Raw genomic sequence first — 21,853 nt, forward strand, 5'->3', positions numbered from 1 at the left:
GCAATATTACTCAGGCATAAAAATGAAGTACTGTTACGTGCTACATGGATGAACCTTGAAAATATTATCTTACATGAAAGGTCAGACATAAAAAGCCAAATATTATGATTCCAATTATATGAAGCACCCAAAATAAGCAAACCCATATAGATAGAAAGTAATTTAGTGGTTACAAGAATTGAGGGATGGGAAGAGAATGGGGAGTGATGTTTAAAGGGTACAGGGTTTCCTTTTGGGGTGATAAAAATGTTCTGGAAATAGACAGTGGAGATGGTTGCACAGCATTGTAACTACTGGTTTATTTTGCCACAATTAAATAAATTTAAAAAAAAAGAATTATCTACACTATCTTCAATTTCTCTCTTCTATTTCTTTCTTTTTTTTTTTTTAAGATTTTATTTATTTATTTGACAGAGAGATAGCCAGCGAGAGAGGGAACACAAGCAGGGGGAGTGGGAGAGGAAGAAGCAGGCTCCCAGTGGAAGAGCCTGATGTGGGACTCGATCCCAGCACCCTGGGATCACGCCCTGAGCGGAAGGCAGACGCTTAAGGACTGAGCCACCCAGGCGCCCCTCCTCTCGTTATTTCTTAAACCCACCTTAATCAGGCTTTTCCCTGCATCACTCCATCAACATTAGCCTTGTCAAAGTCACCAATGACTTCCATTTTGCTAAGGCAAATAGTCTGTTCTCAGCCCTCATCTTGAGTGATCATCTCATGTTTTTTTCCCTCAGCTTTACTGAGATGTAACTAACGTATAACATTGTGTAAGTTGAGGGTGTATGCCACAATAATTTGATACAGGCATATATTACAAAATGATTACTGCAATAGGTTAACACATCCATCAATTCCGTTACCTTTTGTGTGTATGTGTGCAGTGAGAACTTTTAAGATGTATTCTCTTTGCAACTTCCAGGTATATACCTGTTAAATATTACTATGTACAGCCACCATGCTGTACATTAGATCCCCAGAACTTATTCATCTTAAAACTGCAGTCTGTATTCTTTGACACCTTCGCCCATTTTCCTCCCCACCCTGCCCCAGCAACCACCAATCTACTTTGTTTCTATGACTCAGTTTCTCAGTTTCAATGACTTGGATTCCTTATTTATGTGAGATCACACAGTATTTATCTTTCTCTGTCTGACTTATTTCACTTAGCATAATGCCCTCAAGGTTCATCTATGTGGTTGCAAATGGTAGGATTTCCTTCTCTTTTATGACTAAGTAACATTCCAAAGTGTGTGCGAGAGTGTGTGCAGTGTAGTGTATACATGGTATACATTTTCTTTATCCATTCATCTGCTGATGGACACTTAGGTGGTTTCCATGGCTTGGCTACTGCAAATAATGCTGCAGTGAACACGGGGATGCAGATACCTCTTTTTTCATTTCCTTCAAATATATACCTACATGTGGGATGGCTGATCACATGGTAGTTCTATTTTAATTTTTCGAGGAACTTCTATGGTGTTTTCCATAGTGGCTGTACCAATTTACATTCCCAACAAGAGTGTACAAGGGTCCTCCTTTCTCCACATCCTTATCAGTACTTGTTATCTCTTGTCTTTTTGATAAGAGCCATTTGATAAGCCATTTGATAAGCTCTTATCAAATCATATAAAGTGATATCAAATGGTATAATGTGATACCTCATTGTGGTTTTGATTTGCATTTTCCTGATGATTAGTGATGCTAAGTACCCTTTCACGTGCCTGTTGTACAGCTTCTTTGGGAAAATATTTAAGGTTCTTTGCCCATTTTCAAATTGTTTTTTACTACTGAATTGTATGAATTCCTTATATATTTTGGAGATTAACTCCTTATCAGGTCTATGGTTTGCAAATATTTTCTCCCATTCCATAAGTTGCCTTTTCATTTTGTTAATCATTTCTTTTGCTATAAAGAGGCTTTTTTAGTTCGATGTCATTCCCCCTTATTTATTTTCCTTTTCTTCCTTGTGGTTTTGGAGTCATATCAAAAAAATCACTGCAAAGGTTCTAACAAAAGAAATAGCAAGGAGTCAACATACAAAAGTCCCTGAAGAGGTGAATGAAGAGAACAAAGGTATCAAATAGATGTGGGAATGAATGAAATGGAAAAGGCGAAGATGACAAAGAGGCTCCAATCTGAGGAAAATCTCGTTGGTTTATTCAATTTTTTTATTAGTATATAAAAAATGTATATGAAGAAACAGAAATAAGTATGAAACTTTTTCAGTTTATTATATTTTATAAAGAAGTAAAATTGTAAGAAATTCTGGAAAACTATAATTTTATGAATAATTTTATGCAACTACATAACATTTGTGTGGTTTTGTTTTGCACTTAGGTGATTATATGTAGGTAATAAATTTATGCATATATTATAAACACATAATAATAAATAAATAAAACACAACATTTTTACTTACAATGATACCAGGAGAATGGACTTTTCATGTACTTGGAAAGAAAATAAAAAGAATGACAGTGCACAGCTAACCTTTAAGGAAAAAAGGGGAAGAAAGAGATATAACAACTTATAAACTATAATAATAGTTTAGTTATGAATCTAAATAAAAACCATCTAAAGTAAAATTGTAAAGCTTAATGTAGATTCTATCTAGAAGGAAAGTACCTATACAACACTACTGCATAATATTTTATTCAAATTTAGTAAAACAGTTCTTGAAGAACCAATGATTATAAACCTATACTTAACCACCTAAAACAAGTTCATTCAGACTCAGTTATTCACAAACAAAACTACTAAATATTTCAGACACAACAATCAGACCTTCATCCCCTCCCCCTTGGAATCTCTGACAATTTAAAAAGCACTAAAATCTAAAACTCACAAAACAAATCCATTTAAAATGTACATTTCAATTAAATATATTAAATGTTTTATAAAGTCATCATTTGCTATTTGGTGTTTAAAATTAAAATTACTTAGATCTATTTTCAGAATTTTACGATCTGCATATTGGACATCTATCTACACACATCCAATCCAGAGCAAATCCTATCTACACCACCTTCTAAATACAATATCCACCCACTTCTCTCCATTCCCCTCTGCTGACAGTGGCAGAGGAGTGATCGAAGCCACACTTACTTTCTCCTGGACTACTGCAATAACCTCCTGATTGGTAACACTCTTGCTCCCCTAACAGTCCATTACGTACTCAGCCACCATATCAGATCATGTAAATTTCCCCATTTAAAATCCTTCCCATTAACACTGCGAATAAAATCCAAACTCCTATCTGGATCCTGCCTTCTTCCAGTCTATTTCCTACTGTCTCCCTTACGGACTTCATACCAGCCACTTCATACCTATCCCTTTATATGCTGAACATGCCAAATGTGTTCCTGCTTTAAGGAAAAACTTCATTTTTTCCTCAAGTCAGAACACAGATCTTGTGAATGGTTCCTTCTGGCCAGTCATTTAGCTCAAGGCTCAAATGTCACTTCCATAGAAAGGCCTTCCCTTATTCAAGATAAAGTAGCGCCCCTAACCAAAACCCACCAGCACTCCTTTCATATAACATTATTTTCTTCATAGCCCCCATTACTCCCAGATATTTTCTCATTAACAAATTTATTTTATTGTCCTTCTCCTACCACTAGCATGAAAGGCCCCAATTAAGAGAACAGGGATATAAGCTGTTATTCACTTATACACCAGTACTTAGAAAAGGACCTGGCACATTAGAGGGCACTCAAAAAATACTATTTGAATAAATTAAATATGATCATTTTGCTGCTATACATATATTAGTGTTCATACTATCAATTACCTCAATTACAGACTTATATTGAGAAATAATTGTGCACAGCTAACCTTTAAGGAAAAAAGGGGAAGAAAGAGATATAACAACTTATAAACTATAATAGTAGTTTAATTATGAATCTAAATAAAAATCATCTAAAGTAAAATTTTAAAGCTTAATGTAGATTCTATCTAGAAGGAAATAATTCAGAAATAATTCAATCTTTATTGAAAGGAAAACACTTTAAAATAATTATAATGGGAAATTATAATGGGAAATGGGAAAAAAATATAATGGCTCAAATATTCAGTAAGAATTCAAAACATCAACACTAATAAAAATCACTGATATAAATCTTTTTTAGTTTTTTTTAAACATAATGGCTTATATTAAAACATAGCAAACAGAATAAAATTAGGAAATTAAGAGGAAAAAAATACGTTTTTTCCGGCTTATAATCCTAAAAGTAATTACCTCTAACACTGCTACAGTTACTCAAACTCTGAAATTCCATTCGATTATCTTTGAAATATACCTTTATTTAGCATGTTATTTCCTAGAAAAATAACATAATCTTATGTAAGCTTACAAATATTTCAAGTTAGGCCTATTAACGACATCAGAGATTATTATTCCTTCTATTCTAAAAGTCCTATAGAATATTAACAGATGACATAGAATGCTCAGAGTTTATTCTCAGAATGAAATGAGAAATTGTCAATAAAAAGGTAATAAAAAAGAAAAGAACATAAAACTATCCTTTTTGTACTGTGGTACCCATATACACTTCCGAAGTATTTTACTGTTATGCTCAGTTCTGGCTTGTTTTTGAAATGCAATGTAAATAAGTGGCCATCCCAAAACTGAAACCCAAATTTCTAAAATATTGTCCCCTTATAAGTCCACTAAGACTTTTCATAAACTAAATTTTCTTGATATTTTAAAAGATATTTTTTAAATGTCATTTTAGAGACCAAGGCACAAAGGAACCAAATTTTAAATACCATAGAAATACAACCAGGAAGGAATTTGTGAACCCACTCAGACAAACCCAAATTTGTAGGAATTATAACCAATTCATCTTCAAACTAACACAAGTCATCTTCCTAAAACAGAGATCTGCCCCCTCTCCTCAAAATTCTTTTTTGGCTCCTCTGGCACACAAATCGAACTCCAACTTTTTCAACCCAACGTTCAAGGTCTTACCCAATTTGATCCTGTTCGACTCTTATCTCCCACTATATCCTTTCCTAACCTCAACATACACACACACACACACACACACACACACAAAAGTCACACAAATTTCATTAATAGCTACTCCCAGCATTTTCTATCCTTTCCCACCACTGTAGCTTTAAGCTCTTCCTCCCGCCTTCATTTCTCTTCTGCTATATAACCTCCTATTCCAAATCTTGCCCAGCTTTCAAAACTTGGCTCCACTCCCACTTACTCTAAGAAGCTATCTAAAATCTGCCCCAAAGTAGTATCTCCCTTTCCCACACTATCACAGCACTTAATGTGTAACTAAAAGAACATAATACCTTCCGCTTAATAGCATAATTATTTAAATATATGTCTATCCCCACTCTTTTCTTCATTGTATTCCCTCATTGACTAATACAAAGCAGAAATTAAATAGTTGTTGAATTAAACTGAAAGATTCTGATTATTCAGCCTAGTATATAACACAGCACCGAAGTATGTCAGACACTCAATACATGTTCACCAAATAAATGAATACCTATTTCCTAGTCCAGTAAATCACAGAGCAAGAAAATAATTATCTGTATTTTTAAAAGATCAGTTGCAGCAAGAATTAAGTACTTAAAGTAATGAGAAACTTACCAGAGTAAATCTGAATCCTTTGGGAGAGGGCTGAAGTGTTAATTTTATACATGCAGGAAGCAGGCTCAAAAATGTGAAACAAAAGCTAAAAAAATGAATGAAAATAAAACATTTGTTTTCTTTGTAGAGGTATGTAATTAAAATAAGATAGTATTTTTTAATATAAGGATCGCATTACTTACCAACTTGCTTATTTCAAATTAAAGGGTTTTCTATTTGTTAAATGTAAATTTAACACCAAATAATATTTAAATAAAATCCATGCATTGAAATATTTACACACTTTTATACTTGATTATATAAGACAGAAAAAAATATTACAGTGCTTATGTTATTTATAGAAAAGATACACAAAGATAGATAGCTAAAGTCAATTCTCAAACATTCAAAATAAGAAAACACTACCAGGCATAGACAATATATATTTGTAACACAAACATTCACAAAATTAACTCACAAGAGAACCTCTCACAAAAGTTGATTATCTGATTTTCAGCCCATGGTAAATCAGAAAGAACAAGTTAGAAAGGGAGTGGGCAGCTGCTAGAGCTTCTCCTAGTGACGGCTGATGGGCAGGGAAGAAAAGGAACTCAATGAGCAGAGCCATGTGGAGCCATTTAGTACCAGGGCAAACAGCTTTTGCAAGCCCTGAGGACAAGTACTCTAAAACAGCACAGTAATGATTTTCCCATTGTTGGTGGCTTTGTGATGTGTCAACTTGGCTTGGCTGAACTATGGTTCCCTGAATTCTCTCTCCAGCACGCTGCCAGCTACAGTGGGCTACAAGGGATATTCTCAAAAGACCTGGAGGACAGAGGGAGGCAGCACCATTGCGTAGCGTGCACACACAAACCTTCTCCCAGTTATTCAAACACTAATCTTGGTGCTGCTAGGACGAGATTTTGCAGATGTAATGAAAGTCCCTATTCAATTGATTTTAACTTAATCACAAGGGAGATTCTTGGATGGCCTGATTTAATCAATTCGAAGACTTTTTTAAAAGAGAGCTTAGGCCTTCCCTAAATTCAGATTCCAAACAGCAACTGGGTTCAACTGGGTTCGAACTGCTCTTCCTTCCTCTTCGATATCCCTTCTTTAATGCCTGCCTTGTGGACTTCCAGTTTATTCAGTCAGACCCCATGACAGTATAAGCCAATTCCTTGTAATAAATTCACACACACACACACACACGCACACGCACACACGCACGCACACACACACACACCCTTCCTACTCATTCTTCTCTGGCTGAACCCTGACTGATACACCACTGAAAATCATGACTCTTCAAGATAATGTTTAATCATGTTTAATCACAGTAGACTTTGTTTAAGGGGGAGAGAAACAGGTTAACAATCCAGAAAGATTATCACTTAACATATTTCAAATGAAGGTTTTGGTATATAGAGGGATAGGTTTATGTTATGTAGAAAATTCACTAACAAAAAACACCTCATTCCCTAACGATGCCAGGTAAATGACATATTACCCTAACACTTTTAGAGACCAGCTATACGACACTATATACAAACTCTGTATCTCTTACCTGATTACTATCTGGATGTGACGTGGCAAAATATCCTTGATCTTCAGAAAGATACTGAAGCTGCACCAAATATTGGCTACTTTATCCTTAAAAAAGATTTGTTAGTTTTACATTCTGATATAATTGAAAGAAATATTAAACTCTATGAAAGTACAGCCCATAATCTCTAAATAAACTTTTGAGACATAAAGCTTTTGTTCACAATTTTACAACTCAGTTGCTTAAACTCTCCAAGGAATACACACAAACACATACACACACACACACAAGCATTTTTCATTTTTTGCAATGGGAGTTGACCTAAATCACTAGCCAACCATAATCTAGACATTCCCAAGAAATGTTTATTATTTTTCAAAGAGCAGCACACTATCCCTAAATACTTAAGTTATTCATCTTCGGAAATTCTTCTAGGAAATCTTTTTTCCTAATTTGTAGAACACACATTTTTTGACCCATCTTATCACACACCTGAAATTATCTCAATTATAACCTATCAGCAACTCACAATGACAAGAGTTAATTGCTAATAAATCAAGGCATTTAAAGACATTAGCAGTTGTGGTAGGATCACTTTCAAAATTAAATTTGTAACTACAGCTCTCTGCCTGTGAAACCCATCTTCTACACAGCTGCTTAACTCACAGCTGTGTAAGCATAACATCAAGAAACTATCACTGACAACTGTACCATCCCACTTCCCTCTGTCGATCAAAGAAAATCCTCTTCAGATTTTGAGGGCAGTAAGTGAATGGAGGTGACCAGCAACACCATCAACCATGTATGATACTCATTTTAATAATTATCATGATAAATACTATTTCTAAAATGGAAGGCAAGGCAGATAACCAAGCAGCTTAGATGGAGAATTAACTTTTCTTTATATAGGTTTTAAGGTTAGAGGAAATATAAAGAACACAATTTTCAAAATTCAAGCCACAGCTCTGCCATGTACAAGCTACATGAATCTCTGACCTCAGTTTTCTGATCTGTTAAATGGATACAATAGCTACCTCAGTGAGACCTATTATAAGATTCAAATAAAATCACATGTGAAGTATGTGGCACCTAATAAGTAAGAGTGATGACAATAATAGTGATTATTTGTGATTATCAATAGCAGCAGTATCCCCATCAACATATAAGTCGCGTATTCCTGTTCCATCACAACATCAAACTCTTCCTTGATCTCTTTCAAAATGCTCGTACCATCTTCCTATAGATCCACTGAAAGATAAGAGAATCTACAGCAATTTACATATTCAAAAATTAGAAAGATATATATGCTTTGCTAATTCTTTTTAAAAGAAATGTTTATCAAAAGCAAATTATAAATATATTGTCTCTGTCTAACTTTATTAAAAGGCCTTTTTGTTTCAGAAAAATGGTTTGTTTAATTTAATTACTAAGTCTAAATCAACAAATTATCCATGTAATAAAAGTTTAACAAGAGTGATTAAGCTAGCATTAAATGAAATGAAAGATTCTCATTAAAAATTACTATGGATGAAGGTTATATAAGGAATTATGAGATCTAGCTGAAGCAAACATGATTATTAGTTTAATAAATAATTTCCTAAGACTAAAAAGAGAATATAAACCAAAAAATTACAGGGCTGTTAACTTTGTAGCTGCAACTTCTCATGCTGTCTTTCACTATGGATCCTATTTCATTAGAAAAATATATAATTGAATTATGGGTTTCATGATAGCATAAATATTATCTATTCATGTAATGTACTAGAAATAAGCTGAGCTAGAGGTTATATACTGATTAAGTATGACTGCAAGGAATGACTGCAAGGAGAGCAGCTAAAGTTACTATTCCTTTTGTGTCTTCTGTATGAAATCCCCAGAGGTCACAGCAAAGGGAGCGTTAACAGAAAGGAGTGAGCAGAAAATTTCTAAACATACCTCAAATAATCCACGATCAACTGGGAAGAGTCTTCTTAGAACTTGCAGCAGTTGCTCCCTTTCTGTAAAGAATGGCAGCCAGCAGAGAATGAAGCAAGCCACAACTGTACAAGCTAGCTTAATTAACAACACAAACCTAGAACAAAAACAAAGGTACCCAGTAAGACAGGGAGAGATTAATAATTCTGAGAAATCAGTCTCAGTCTCACTAAAGATAATAAATACAAACGTATAGTAATGATAAATCTATGCTACTAACAAAGGCTTAATATGGGAGTCTACTCAAATCAGTTAAGAAATTCACAATTATTAAGATGTATAGCTCTCCAACAAAAAGACTATCACCATCTTAATTAACATTTAACTTGTATGCCTTTCCAATGCAGCCATGAAGAAAAATGTCAAACTGGGATGTATTTCTAATAAGTATAAAATGTAATATGCTCTAAATGGGTGAAATCCTATAGCAATGCTCTAACAAGCCAATCCACATTACCTCCAGTAAAAGTACCTTGATCAAAATATTTCTCTAGTTAGGAAGATTTAAAACAAAATAATATAAAACATGACTTAATCTCTCTTCCAACTCACCCCACAGTCAACACGTTAGTAAGAAATCACCTAAAGGCAAAATAAAGGACCATCTTCTTTCTGGTAAGTATGCCAAATAAATTCTCTGAAGTACATTTAAAAATTCTGTTGTTTAAAAGCCACTCACCCCTTTCCTTTTAGGCCTTTTTTAAAACACTTGCCAAGTAGAAAGCAAAAAAATGGCAAGGAGTGGTAAAGTTCCATCTGTTTATAATTTATAGCTAAACAAAATGCCAGTGAGCCTAGCAGGTCCCAGTCACAAGATACTCCAAGAACACCCCACAAAGCAAAGCCAAGACTCACGGAATTATATATGTTCCTATGTCAAGGAAATTATCTCAATAATTAAGAGATAGATCTTGAATTTTATAAAGCATATTTCTTATGTGATTTTAAAGTAATATATAATGAAAGATATTTCTAAACAGAAACTGAAAGTACTGAAGTGATAAACTAATATGAAATTGTATATAATGGCCTCAAATATATTAAATCAACTGCTAAAGAACAACTGATTTGTTTAGATTTAAAAGATCACTAAATAGTTAACACATAGCTTTGCTTCTGCTAGACTATTTCACAATATTACTCTAACAGCACACCAAAATCTAGAAAATAAAACGCTCCAAAGTAAAACACACACACACTTACTGATATCACCATACTTTCCTCTATAATATGCATCAATATTATAAATTAATATGTCCTTGATCAGAAACTAATAACCTTATTATAGTAAAACAACATCACAATTAGATTTTGCAGTTCAAAATGGTTGAGCTGAGCTCTCATGTTTACCTCCTCTCCTTCCCGAGACCCCCTGAAAATGATAGGGAATTTTATTTATTTATTTTTTAAAGATTTTATTTATTTATTTGACAGAGAGCAAGAGCAGCAGGCAGAGGGAGAGGGAGACGCAGGCTCCCCACAGAGCAGGGAGCCCAATGCAGGGCTCAATCCCAGGACCCTGGGATCCTGACCTGAGCCAAAGGCAGACACTTTAACCGACTGAGCCATCCAAGCACCCTGATAGGGAATTTTTAAAAGTAAATATTCACAGCTATAAAGAGAATAGGAAGATGGGTTACAACAGATGAAGATTTCAACACACTTCTAGAAGACAGAGGACATAGAAACGTAACAAATAAAATAGGATGAAGAAGCCAGAGCTTAGACAATACAGAGGAAGCCTGAGCAAGGAAGGAGCCAATCCACTCTGCAACCCCCTAGAGAACTCAAATAAAACACAAGTAGGTTAGAGTGCTTGAGTAACATATTGAAAAGAAAACAGGAGGATTAAATGAAAATGCCCACATGGAGAGGTCAAATTCCACCTTACTCCTGTGCAGAGATTATCCGGCAACCAAATATTTACCCCCCAGGCAACAGATGAAGGAATATTTCTCCAAAGAAATGGAATTAACTATCCAGGGCAGCTAGTGTAGAAGTGAACACCACAGTGCAAAATCTCCACATTCTGACACTTATGGAGCCCAAAATGTTCTGGCCAGCTCCCTGCCCACTTACCCTACAATGGGCCAAATACACAGAGAACTCACATGCAACTTTTTCTTCTGCTTTATTCTTAAATAAGAATAGATATATTAGAACCAAACAGATACATTAAAGAAAAAACTATAATAAGAAAAAAAACCAAAATGAAAAGGGGAAAAAATTAACCCTAGTAGAATGGAAATAATTCAAGGAATAGTAGAAAAAAAGAGTAAATTCAAACTTCAGATAGGGTTAATAAAACAAACGAAATTTAATAGAATTATTAGAGAGAAAACTCTCACAAATGTTGAACCAAAGATACCAATCACAAAGGAATATCTATTGTGCTGTCTCTCTTATATAAAGTCCAGAATAAGAGGAAAACTAAACTGTAAGATTAGCAGTTAGCATGTGGCTATCTTTGGGAAAGGAAAAGTACTTGGGGGTTGTACAAGTGTAGATTTTGCATACAAGCAATGTTCTGTTTTTTTGACACAGGTAATAGTCTGTCAATGCACTGAGCTACACATTTACATTTTGTGCACTTTTCTATATGAGTGTTAATTTCAAAGTAAACATAGTTTTAAAAATCTTACAATTTTTTTTCTTTATATCAGTGTTCTCGATATTATCAGAGTATCAGATGGCCATGATCCCAAAACGCTAAACAAAAAAGTCAACGTGGAAAGTGGACAGAATAAAAACTCTGATTTAAATCTTTTTCAAGTCCTTTGATAAATACGCGTTAAATTTGTTATAACTAAAACAGATTGGCTTCAAAAGGAAAAGCTATTAATCAATCACGTTGCTGTGGATTATGTCTTTTTTTTTCCTTTTGGGACAGATGGGGACAGACAGTAACAGTTAACATATCAGAAGACAAACTGGAGAGCCATGCCCAGATTCTATCAACTTTCCTCTAAGATTTGTTTGAATGTTCCTTATTTTACACTTCAAAAAATTACACACATAAAATCCACATAGATTCTAATTATTCAATTTTAGTTCCCCAAAGCTTGCAGTTACCACTATCTGTAAGAGAAACATTTTGGTTTAAAACTCAAAAAACTGTAAGATTGTCTTCCTTTTGTCAGTGTCGGATGACAATTACAAAAGATAGAAGATAGGTAATACCTCTTTAGAATTAGGAGAGCATAACCATACTTGGCACTCTTTTCTAACTCTCCAGAAGAGCTAATCCATGACCAACATTTCGTTCCCAAGCTAAAGGGCGTAAACCAGCAATTCTACTTTCAATAAATCTGTACTTTACCCTTCAAGTAAAAGCTTGGTGAAAAGACTCTTTTATATTGTTGTAAAAAATAGTTTATATAATCAAGTACTCTAGCAAGTAAGACATTACTGGATGACAACATTATACACAGTGAGCCCAGATTTCAAAATATGCATCTGACTTCATTTCTGAATTAGTAAAGGATACTGAAAATGTCCATAGTCGATAAGAATAAGGCCTGGATACAGCAATATGCATAATGCATTAGCAATCTGTAAAGAAAAACATTGTGAAATACAAAAGTAACGTTACTCAAATCAAAAAGGGTAAAATTGCTGTTTGATTTAACACAGCAAATGTTCCCCTCTCACCTTCTATTTATCAAAATATTCCTTTTTACAAAACAATTCTCTAAATACTGAAGTTTTATGAAGGTGACATAGGATACCTCAGTAAAAAGGAAAAAAATTACTAAAAGGTATTTGTCAGAGAAAGCACTTTTAGATATACAAATCAAAGAAGTTCATCTATGATTAACCTGTATAAAATGACCCAAAGGAATATCGGTTAAATGGGAATAAGAGAATATACGGTGACTTTTCAAAATGCCTTCCAGTTTAGTCATTCTCACAAGCTAACTCAAAATTCAGATTTACCAGTAAAACCATAAATTCAGCATATTGTGTAATTCAGCAGTACATAACTTCTCAAATTCACTGCATCTTATTACTAAAGCTGAACATTAAAATTATTAGTCTAAGATAAGTTGATATTTTCTAAATGAAAATTAACTGACAAAAGAATCACTTTCTACAGTAGTCTATTGCCCAAAGCATGGCTTCTATAAGCTCTATACTCTTTTTTTTTTTTTTTAAGATTTTATTTATTTATTTGACAGAGAGAGACAGCCAGCGAGAGAGGGAACACAAGCAGGGGGAGTGGGAGAAGAAGAAGCAGGCTCCCAGCGGGGGAGCCTGATGTGGGGCTCGATCCCAGAACGCGGGGATCACACCCTGAGCCAAAGGCATATGCTTAACAAATGAGCCACCCAGGCGCCCCGAAGCTCTATACTTTGATACTTAAGCCAATAAAACACTGCAGAGATGACATTTCAGGGTGCTTTAAACCTTACCTTTTTCTTGGTTGAGATTTCTTTTAAACAACAACAGTATAAAACCACTGCAGGTATATAAATCAGCAAATCAGCAATTAACACTGAAAAAAAAAGTAAATCATTTTAAACATGAGTTCATCAGGATTTACAATAACCTATTAAATACCGCCCTCCCCCCTTCCAACCTCAAGTGGGAATTCTGTTAACAGAAGGCTCTCAGCCACTCTGAACAAGGCCTTTACATCTAGCCCTTCCCATTCGTTCCTTTACCTGTGCCCAATTTCAATTTCTAAGGTGCTACAATTATGATTAAGAGTCTCTTAATTTTCTCTAACAAATTCACACATTAAATCAATCAGATGTATCCAAAACTAATTCCCTCTTTGCTTTGAGACATAAAAATTAAGAATACTCTAAGAAAAGGAAAACAGCATTTTTCCCCAGCATCTGTACACTCCAAATTATCTGGTGTGAAGTGTACCTCAAATGTGGCAAATCATGTAAGAATTATTTTATTAAATGTTAATATTTATAAAAACGGCATAAACTTTTGCTACTTAATGCATATAAAGAACTTGACAGACCCAGGTAAGAGGGAAACTGAAAACAAAGTTTAAAATTAAAAAAAAAAAAATTCTAATTTGCAATGTTCAGTCCTTTTAGAACAAAGAAAAACAAATACATTAAGTTCTTCAAATACAACATAGCCATCCAAAGAGCCTATTTTTTTCTTGTTTCACACTAGTGTCCAAAATAAGGTAAATGACAGTAAACTGTCAGTTTTAGATGCATGCAATCTATTTTTAGCTCTAGATACCACGTTTAAGATGATACCAACAAAATGGAATATATTCAACGGAGCACAACCTGAGGCTGCAAGCCATAATTACATTCAACAAGCTGGCCATCTAAGAAATAGTTAACGTATCTAAGAATATTTAACCTGGAGAAGAGGTGACTTCAAATGTCAGTAGGGTCAGCCCTGTTCTATGTAGCCCAAGGAAACAGAACCTAAAGTGATGAGTGGAGGTATAACATAAGAAGGAAGTGCTTAGGGGTGCATGGGTGGAGCAGTCAGTTGGGTGACTGACTCTTGGTTTCTGATGGCGTTGCGGTCTCAGGGTCGTGAGATCAAGCCCTATGTCGGCTCCATTCTTGGCATGGAGTCTGGTTGGGATTCTCTCTCCCTCTCCCTCTGCCCCTCCCACTCATGCATGCTCTCTCTCTACCTTTCAAAATAAACAGGGGCACCTGGGTGGCTCAGCCGTCAAGCGTCTGCCTTCAGCTCAGGTCATGATCCCAGGGTCCTGGGATCGAGCCCTGCATCGGGCTCCCTGGTCAGCAAGAAGCCAGGTTCTCCCTCTCCCACTCCCCCTGCTTGTGTTGTCTCTCTCTCGGTCTCTCTCTCCATCAAATAAATAAATAAAATCTTTAAAAAAATAAATAATAAATAAATAAATCTTTTAAAAAAGGAAAAGAAAAGAAGAAAACGTTTAATGACTAGGGCTCTCTGAAAATAGAAGAGACTGTTTCTAAAGGCTGTGAGTTCCCTGCAGACACAGGTACTGTTTCAGAAGTTAAGTAATCTTCCAGTGAGTATGAAGTTCAGAGAGGATTAAAGTACTGATGAGGGGGAAAGGAGAATGGTACGGCAGAGGGAAGACAGGCAGGATAATCTCTTAGGCCTGAGATTCCATGACTGGATGAATGATAAAGCAAACAAACCCTGAGTAAATTTAAACTAATTAAGGATAAGGTGGAGAAGAGCATTAAAGTCTAAATCATGCAAAGCTTTTAAAGAAATGGGGGAGGGCGGGGGGCGGTGACCTGGTGGCTCAGTTGGATGAGCACCTGCCTTCGGCTCAGGTCATGATCCTGGGGTCCAGGGATTGAGCCTCACATTGGACTCCCTGCTCAATGGGGAGTCTGATTCTCCCTCTACCCCTCACCCCACTCTCAAGCTCTCTCTCACTCTCTCAAATAAATAAAATCTTAAAGAAAAAAAAAAAAAGAGTCCAACTCTTGATTTCAGCTCAGGTCATGATCTCAGGTGGTGAGATGGAGCCCTGCATCAGGCTCCATGCTCAGCTTTTTTTTTTTTTTTTTTTAAAGATTTTATTTATTTCTTTGACAGAGAGAGACAGCCAGCGAGAGAGGGAACACAAGCAGGGGGAGTGGGAGAGGAAGAAGCAGGCTCATAGCGGAAGAGCCTGATGTGGGGCTCGATCCCATAACTCCAGGATCACGCCCTGAGCCAAAGGCAGACGCTTAACCGCTGTGCCACCTAGGCGCCCCCATGCTCAGCTTTTAGTCAGCTTGAGATTTTCTCTCTCCCTCTCCCTCTGCCTCTCCCCCTGCTCATGCTCTCTCTGAAATAAATAAATAAATCTTTAAAAAAAATTAAGAGGAAATCAGGGGCACCTGGCTGGCTCAGTCGGAGGAGCACACAATTCTTGATCTCGGGGTGGTGAGTTTGAGCCCCACATTGGGTGTAGATTACTTAAATAAATAAACTTATAACAAAAAAGCTTTTAAAGAAATCTCTTATTACTTTCAAGCTCTTAGAACACCACACAATAGATGCTCAATAAACATTTGTTGAATGGATTATTTAATTTAGCAAAAATGCACAGCAATACAATGTATGAGATACAACCAAAAGGTTTACTTTGAGAAAAAGGTGAAAGGGATGTGGAATTAAGATATTAAAGCAGCAAACAACTAGAACTTCATATATGGCTATCTGACCTCAGGTAAGCTATTACCATGACTCAACTGTGCCTCCACCTCCTCAGATTAAAGTAAAGTTAATAATAGTATTTAGCTCACTTGGGTGTTGAAAGAATTGAGATAGTAATAAGTGAAAAGCACCCACAAAGATTCTTGTCTTTAGCTTACATAAACATTTGGTCATGTATTATACATATATATGTATACATATAGTTACACAATATTAAGAGTCAGTAAGAACAGTAATGGTTTATCAGTTTGTCCAAAACTTTTTTTAAAAATCAAAATTTGATTTAGAAAATCAACACCTTATTGCTTTTACCTGTGGTGCGCATAAAGAGCTTATGTGCCTGACTCTCATATCCACGTGATGAATGGAGAGCAATCCAGTCTGGATTTATGAACTTTGCCCTAAAAATCAAAGCACATATACAGCATTACTCGTCACTTTTAGCAATAGGGACATCTGAGGACATATGACTCTATCTCAAGAAGTGGATGTTGCTCTTATAAAGTGAGTCGAGGCGTAAGCTTTACTCTTTTTATTTAACCATGTGAAACTGACTTAAGCTATAACATGGGGTCTACCTCACCTTCCAACAAAACCATGTAACATGTCACGAAAAGCCCTACCTTCACAATTCTTTCAGTGTAAAAACAATCTGATGTGTCACATTTATTTATTTATTTATTTATTTATTTATTTATTTGATTTATCCTTTGGTTACTACTAAAGAATCATGTTTTATAGTTTATAATCTTCTCAGTTATAACAGCTGGCAATAATAGCTACTAATTATAAATCTTTGCATAAAACTGAACATAATTGTTAAAGATAACTTTTCAACCATATTACATTACTCTGAACACTGCAAAGTATATCTGATTATCATGAACTTTGAGGACTTATTTTTAATCCAGGAAGCTAATTTTTACAAAATATAAATAGTCCATTCCAGAAAAAAAGCTTCGCTATACACAACTAACCATATTAGATATATTTATCAGTAGTCCCTGTGTAATTGGTAGAATCTTGATTCAAAACAAAGAGAAATTTTTACATTTCTTTCTAGCCTGTCCTTCAATATGGAAATGTTCAAACTTTGATAGTTAACTTACTTACAACCCAATTGCAAAGGTATAATGCTGTTTTTTTCTTTAAGATTTTATTTATTTATTTGACAGAGAAAGAGAGAAAGCACACAAGCAGGGGGAGCGGCAGGCAGAGGGAGAAGTAGGCTCCTGGATGAGCTGGGAGCCTGACACGGGACTCGATCCCGAGGCCCTGGGATCATGACCTGAGCCAAAGGCAGTCACCCAACCGAATGAGCCACCCAGACACCCCAGGTATGGTGCTTTACAAACCACAATGCAAAAGTAGCTACAATCTGTTCTCCTATTCGACAAAGCCAGATTGCACTGTTTCTTACTAAACCTGCTAAAGGCATAGGTATTTAGAGTTTACATAAAGGAAGAAAAACTGGGGCACCTGGGTAGCTCAGTTGATTAGGCAACCTACTCCTGATTTCAGCTCGGGTCACGACCTCATGGTCGTGGGGTCAAGGCCCAAATCAGGCTCCGTGCTGAGCCTGAAGCCTGCTTAGGATTCTCTCTCCCTCTCCCCCTACCCCTCCCCTCACTCGCACATGCTCTTTCTCTTTCTCTCTCTCTCTCTCAAAAATAAAAAAAAAAAAGTAAGAAAGACTTACACATAGGCACATAAAAGACTATGATAGGCCGTAAGAGGTGGATAATCCAATCCCCAATACTGTAAATTGTTATCACTACTGTTAAAATACCTGAAAAAAAAGCAACATTCCATTAATCAATATTCAAGAAATACTTATAATTTAACATCTAATTTAATATAATTAAAATAAAAAATGTTATGCAAGGTAAAAAAAATTCATCTAAACTTTTATCTATTCCCCTTCGCTTAAAATTTTTTGTGAAATCACAATTAAAAGTTTTTGAGTACAGTAAGTAAATAATTTATTGTCTAAACCAAGACACTCTTGGGCACCTGGGTGGCTCAGCTGGTTAAGCATCTGCCTTTGGCTCAGGTCATGATCCCAGGGTCCTGGGATCAAGGCCCGCATCAGGCTCCCTGCTCAGCCAGGAGCCTGCTTTTCCCTCTCCTTCTGCCTGCTGTGCTCCCCCTGCTTGCGCTTTCTCTTTCTGTCAAATAAATTTTAAAAATCTTTTAAATAAATAAATAAACAAGCAAACAAACCATGGCACCCTTGAGAATAAAAGAAGTTATTAATAATTAAGCCAAAACAAGAAATGTAAACCAAGACTGTCCCAAGCAAACTGCAACTTACTGTCACTCTAGTAATAGAGTAAACTGATAATTAACAGTATACAATAAAAAAAAGGTAACAAGAGACAATTTACTTCTGATCATCTAACAAATTAGAGAAACAATATAAAATCACAATTTAAAAAAGTAAAAATATCAATGTCAAAGAACACACAAAGATTTGATTTATGGAAAGAGAAATACCTCAAGGAACAGGCAGACTTTTTTTTTTTTTTAAGATTTTTAAGTAAATCTCTACACCCAACGTGGGGCTCAAACTCACAACCCCGAGATCGAGTCATGTGCTCTACCAACTAAGAGAGCCAGGCACCCCAGAACAGGTAGATTTTTAATAAGACTTTGAAAACAATTCAACCAACTTATAATGAAGGCCTATTATATGCAAGATTCTGTGAACTGAGGAAGAAAACTAGGTCTAACATCCATAAATCAATAGACTTCTACAGTTGGCCAGAATGGGAAGGCAAGATATACAACTGCTATGACTGAATAAATGAAAACCAAGTTTATATAAACAGATTCCTTAATTATATCCTTTATAACTAAGGATCTTCTTCTATCCAACTAATTTTCTCAGTCCTAAGAATAATTTACAGTAATGGAGATCAAACTATATAACCCACAAATAATCAGTGTTCATAACCCATTTCAAATGGGTCACAATTTTTTAGTGTCACAATCTCTTAATTTGGGATTAAATTTTCTTTCTTTTAAATTGACATTCAATCTCATTAAATAATCTATTGTTCATCTTCAGGTCTGCTTTGCCTAGTCACATAAAATGTAGGTTTGAAAGGAAGGGATGGGGATTAATAAAATGATCAAGGCATGCTACACAACCAAGAGATCTGGACATAGAGTACTATAGTATGTACCATCTGGCGGAAGCTGTCCACTCCAGGAGCAACATCCATGCCAATCACCCTAGGTCCTATATCTGGCTGGCACTTGAAGCCAAGAGGCAGTGAGTCCAAGAATCTCCAGGTTAGTTGGAGCCCCTTTTGACAGCCTGAATCTGGGAAACTGGCCAGGCCAAGTGTGGAGACCAGAGGACTCACTCCTCCAACGCCCTCTGAAGACAGGCACCAACTGTGTTATTTCCAAATTCACCTTATTACCAAGGACACAGGAATAAAGTTTTATTGCATCAACCTCACACAGCTGTTGAAGGATTGGGTTAAATACATAAAGCTGTTAAATCATTGCCTGACACACAGCAAGTACACAATAGTAGTTCTAATTGCCTACTAGCCACAAAATGGATCTAGCAATGGAAAACCACTTTGACCAATACAATTTCATTTGCTTTTCTGTTTCTCATAAAACAAAAGCTATTTTTTGTTTACTTGAACCTTGAGATCCTCTGGAGATAAGTAAAAGAGGCACTGACAGCAAAGATACAAATTAACAATAAAGCCACTGGTTGAATTGGGAAGAAAGAATGACAGGACTAACAACCTTTATGGAAAAAGTAGCTTTAAAATGCTTCAAGTATGGCGCCAGGGTGGCTCAGTCAGTTAAGCATCTGTCTTCAGCCCAGGTCATGATCCTGGTATCCAGCCCCATGTCAGGCTCCCTGAGTCTGCTTTTCCCTCTCCCTCTGCCCCTCCCCCTGCTCCTTCTCTCTTGCTGCTCACTCTCTCTCTCTCTCAAATAAATAAAATCTTTAAAAAATAAATAAAATGTTTCAAGTAAAGCTGCAAAATCTACTAGTAGAAACAAAGCGACTACTTAATTCTCCTGTTTTATATATTTTAGATATATCTGAAAAGTTGTATAAATGCTATCAATATGTTGAAATGTATTTTCCCAACAAATTCGCATATAATTTCAGACGTTTTGTCAGAAAAAATGTGGCTGCCATATGAATTATGAAATTACATTCAAGAGTGTTATCATTAACTTCAAGATACAATTTTTTCTAATATACAACCCACAGTCATGGGTATTTTTGCTTTTAAAAAATACACATTTTACTGTGAAATAGTTTCAAACTTGCAAGGGTTTCAACAATAGTTCAAAGGACTTCTGCACATCAAAATGTAAAATTTTTATACGACAAAAGACACCATAAGAAAAGTTTAAAGATAAGAACAAACAGAAGATATTTATTTTATACATACACACACACAAGAAAAATTATTAAAACATAGAATACTGTTGTAGCAGACAGATTTTATAGGGATGTTCTGTTGTTCGTACCCCTGAGGATGTACAATCCACCCCCCCAGCGTTGGCAAGACCTATGACTTGCTCGTAATCAACAGAATATGGCAAAGGTAATAGATGTCACTCCTGTGCTTATGTTTTATGTATACATAAGATTCTGTCTTGTTAGGAAGTATGCTAAAGAGACTCCCTTTTACTGACTTTGAAGAGGCAAGCTGTCGTGTTTTAGTAAGTGACCATATTGGAGAAGCCACATGGCAAAAAATTGCAAGTAAACTCTAGGAGCTGAGAGTAGCTTCCAACAAGAAACTGAAGCCCCCAGTCTTACAGATGCAAGAAAATTCATTCTGCCAACAGCCAGAGGTACCTTGGAAATGGTTGCTTCCACAGTTGAACCTCTGAGAAGACAAGAGCCCCAGCTAACAACTGGATTGCATGCAGCCTTTGGAGGCTCTGAGAAGAGTATCAAGCTAAGTCATGTCTAGACTTTTGACCTAAAAAAAATCTATGTGAAAAAAATATGTGTTTAAGTAATTACCATTTGTGGTCATTTGTTAACACAGCACAGAAAATTAATATACAGTAATCTTCCCTTATCCACAGTTTACTCTCTGTGATTTCAGTTACCAGTGGTCAATGCAGTCTGCAAGCAGTTGCAGACTCCTGAGGATAGTGGGAGGTCAACTGTAGCTTAATGCTATATCACAACACCTATGTCATTCACCTCACTTCATCTCATCACATAGACATTTTATCATCTCACATCATCACAAGAAGAAAGGTGAGTATAGTCCAATAAGATATTTTGAGAGAGAAACACATTCATGTAACTTTTACTACAGTACACTGTTATAATTGTTCTATTTTATTACTAGTTATTGTTACTAATCTTTGCTTATTTACAAATTAAATGTTATCACTGGTATGAACGTATAGGAAAAAACACAGCCTATAGGGCTTGGTATTATCCATAGTTTCAGGTATCCACTGGGGGTACTGGGGCTTATCCCCCACGGGTAATGGGGGACTTCTGTAACTTTATTTAAAAATCGTACAAATTATTATAAAAAAAGATCAGCAACCCACCAAAAACATGGAAAAAAGATATGACTATGCAAATTTGAGAA

General features: G+C 35.7%; 1 protein-coding gene across 6 annotated transcripts in view; it reads right to left on the reverse strand.

Annotated features, from left to right (window-relative positions):
- The window catches only part of ALG6 (ALG6 alpha-1,3-glucosyltransferase), a 57,391-nt gene that overhangs the window by 12,329 nt on the left and 23,209 nt on the right, over nt 1–21,853 (reverse strand). For 2 of the 6 annotated variants that reach the window (XM_008690788.2, XM_040627207.1), the window contains 10 exons: nt 17,944–18,033; nt 16,557–16,645; nt 13,523–13,605; nt 12,598–12,662; nt 9,790–9,975; nt 9,072–9,207; nt 8,367–8,384; nt 7,158–7,243; nt 5,612–5,696; nt 2,420–2,490 (listed from right to left, as the gene is read on the reverse strand). In XM_008690788.2, the coding sequence (XP_008689010.1) occupies nt 2,420–2,490; nt 5,612–5,696; nt 7,158–7,243; nt 8,367–8,384; nt 9,072–9,207; nt 9,790–9,975; nt 12,598–12,662; nt 13,523–13,605; nt 16,557–16,645; nt 17,944–18,033 (909 nt within the window). The remainder of the gene's footprint in view (nt 1–2,419; nt 2,491–5,611; nt 5,697–7,157; nt 7,244–8,366; nt 8,385–9,071; nt 9,208–9,789; nt 9,976–12,597; nt 12,663–13,522; nt 13,606–16,556; nt 16,646–17,943; nt 18,034–21,853) is intronic. The other 4 variants (XM_040627209.1, XM_040627208.1, XM_008690790.2 and 1 more) reach the window with 3 other exon arrangements.

Source organism: Ursus maritimus, unplaced genomic scaffold (assembly GCF_017311325.1).
Source record: "Ursus maritimus isolate PB19 unplaced genomic scaffold, ASM1731132v1 scaffold_12, whole genome shotgun sequence".
NCBI lineage: Eukaryota > Metazoa > Chordata > Mammalia > Carnivora > Ursidae > Ursus > Ursus maritimus.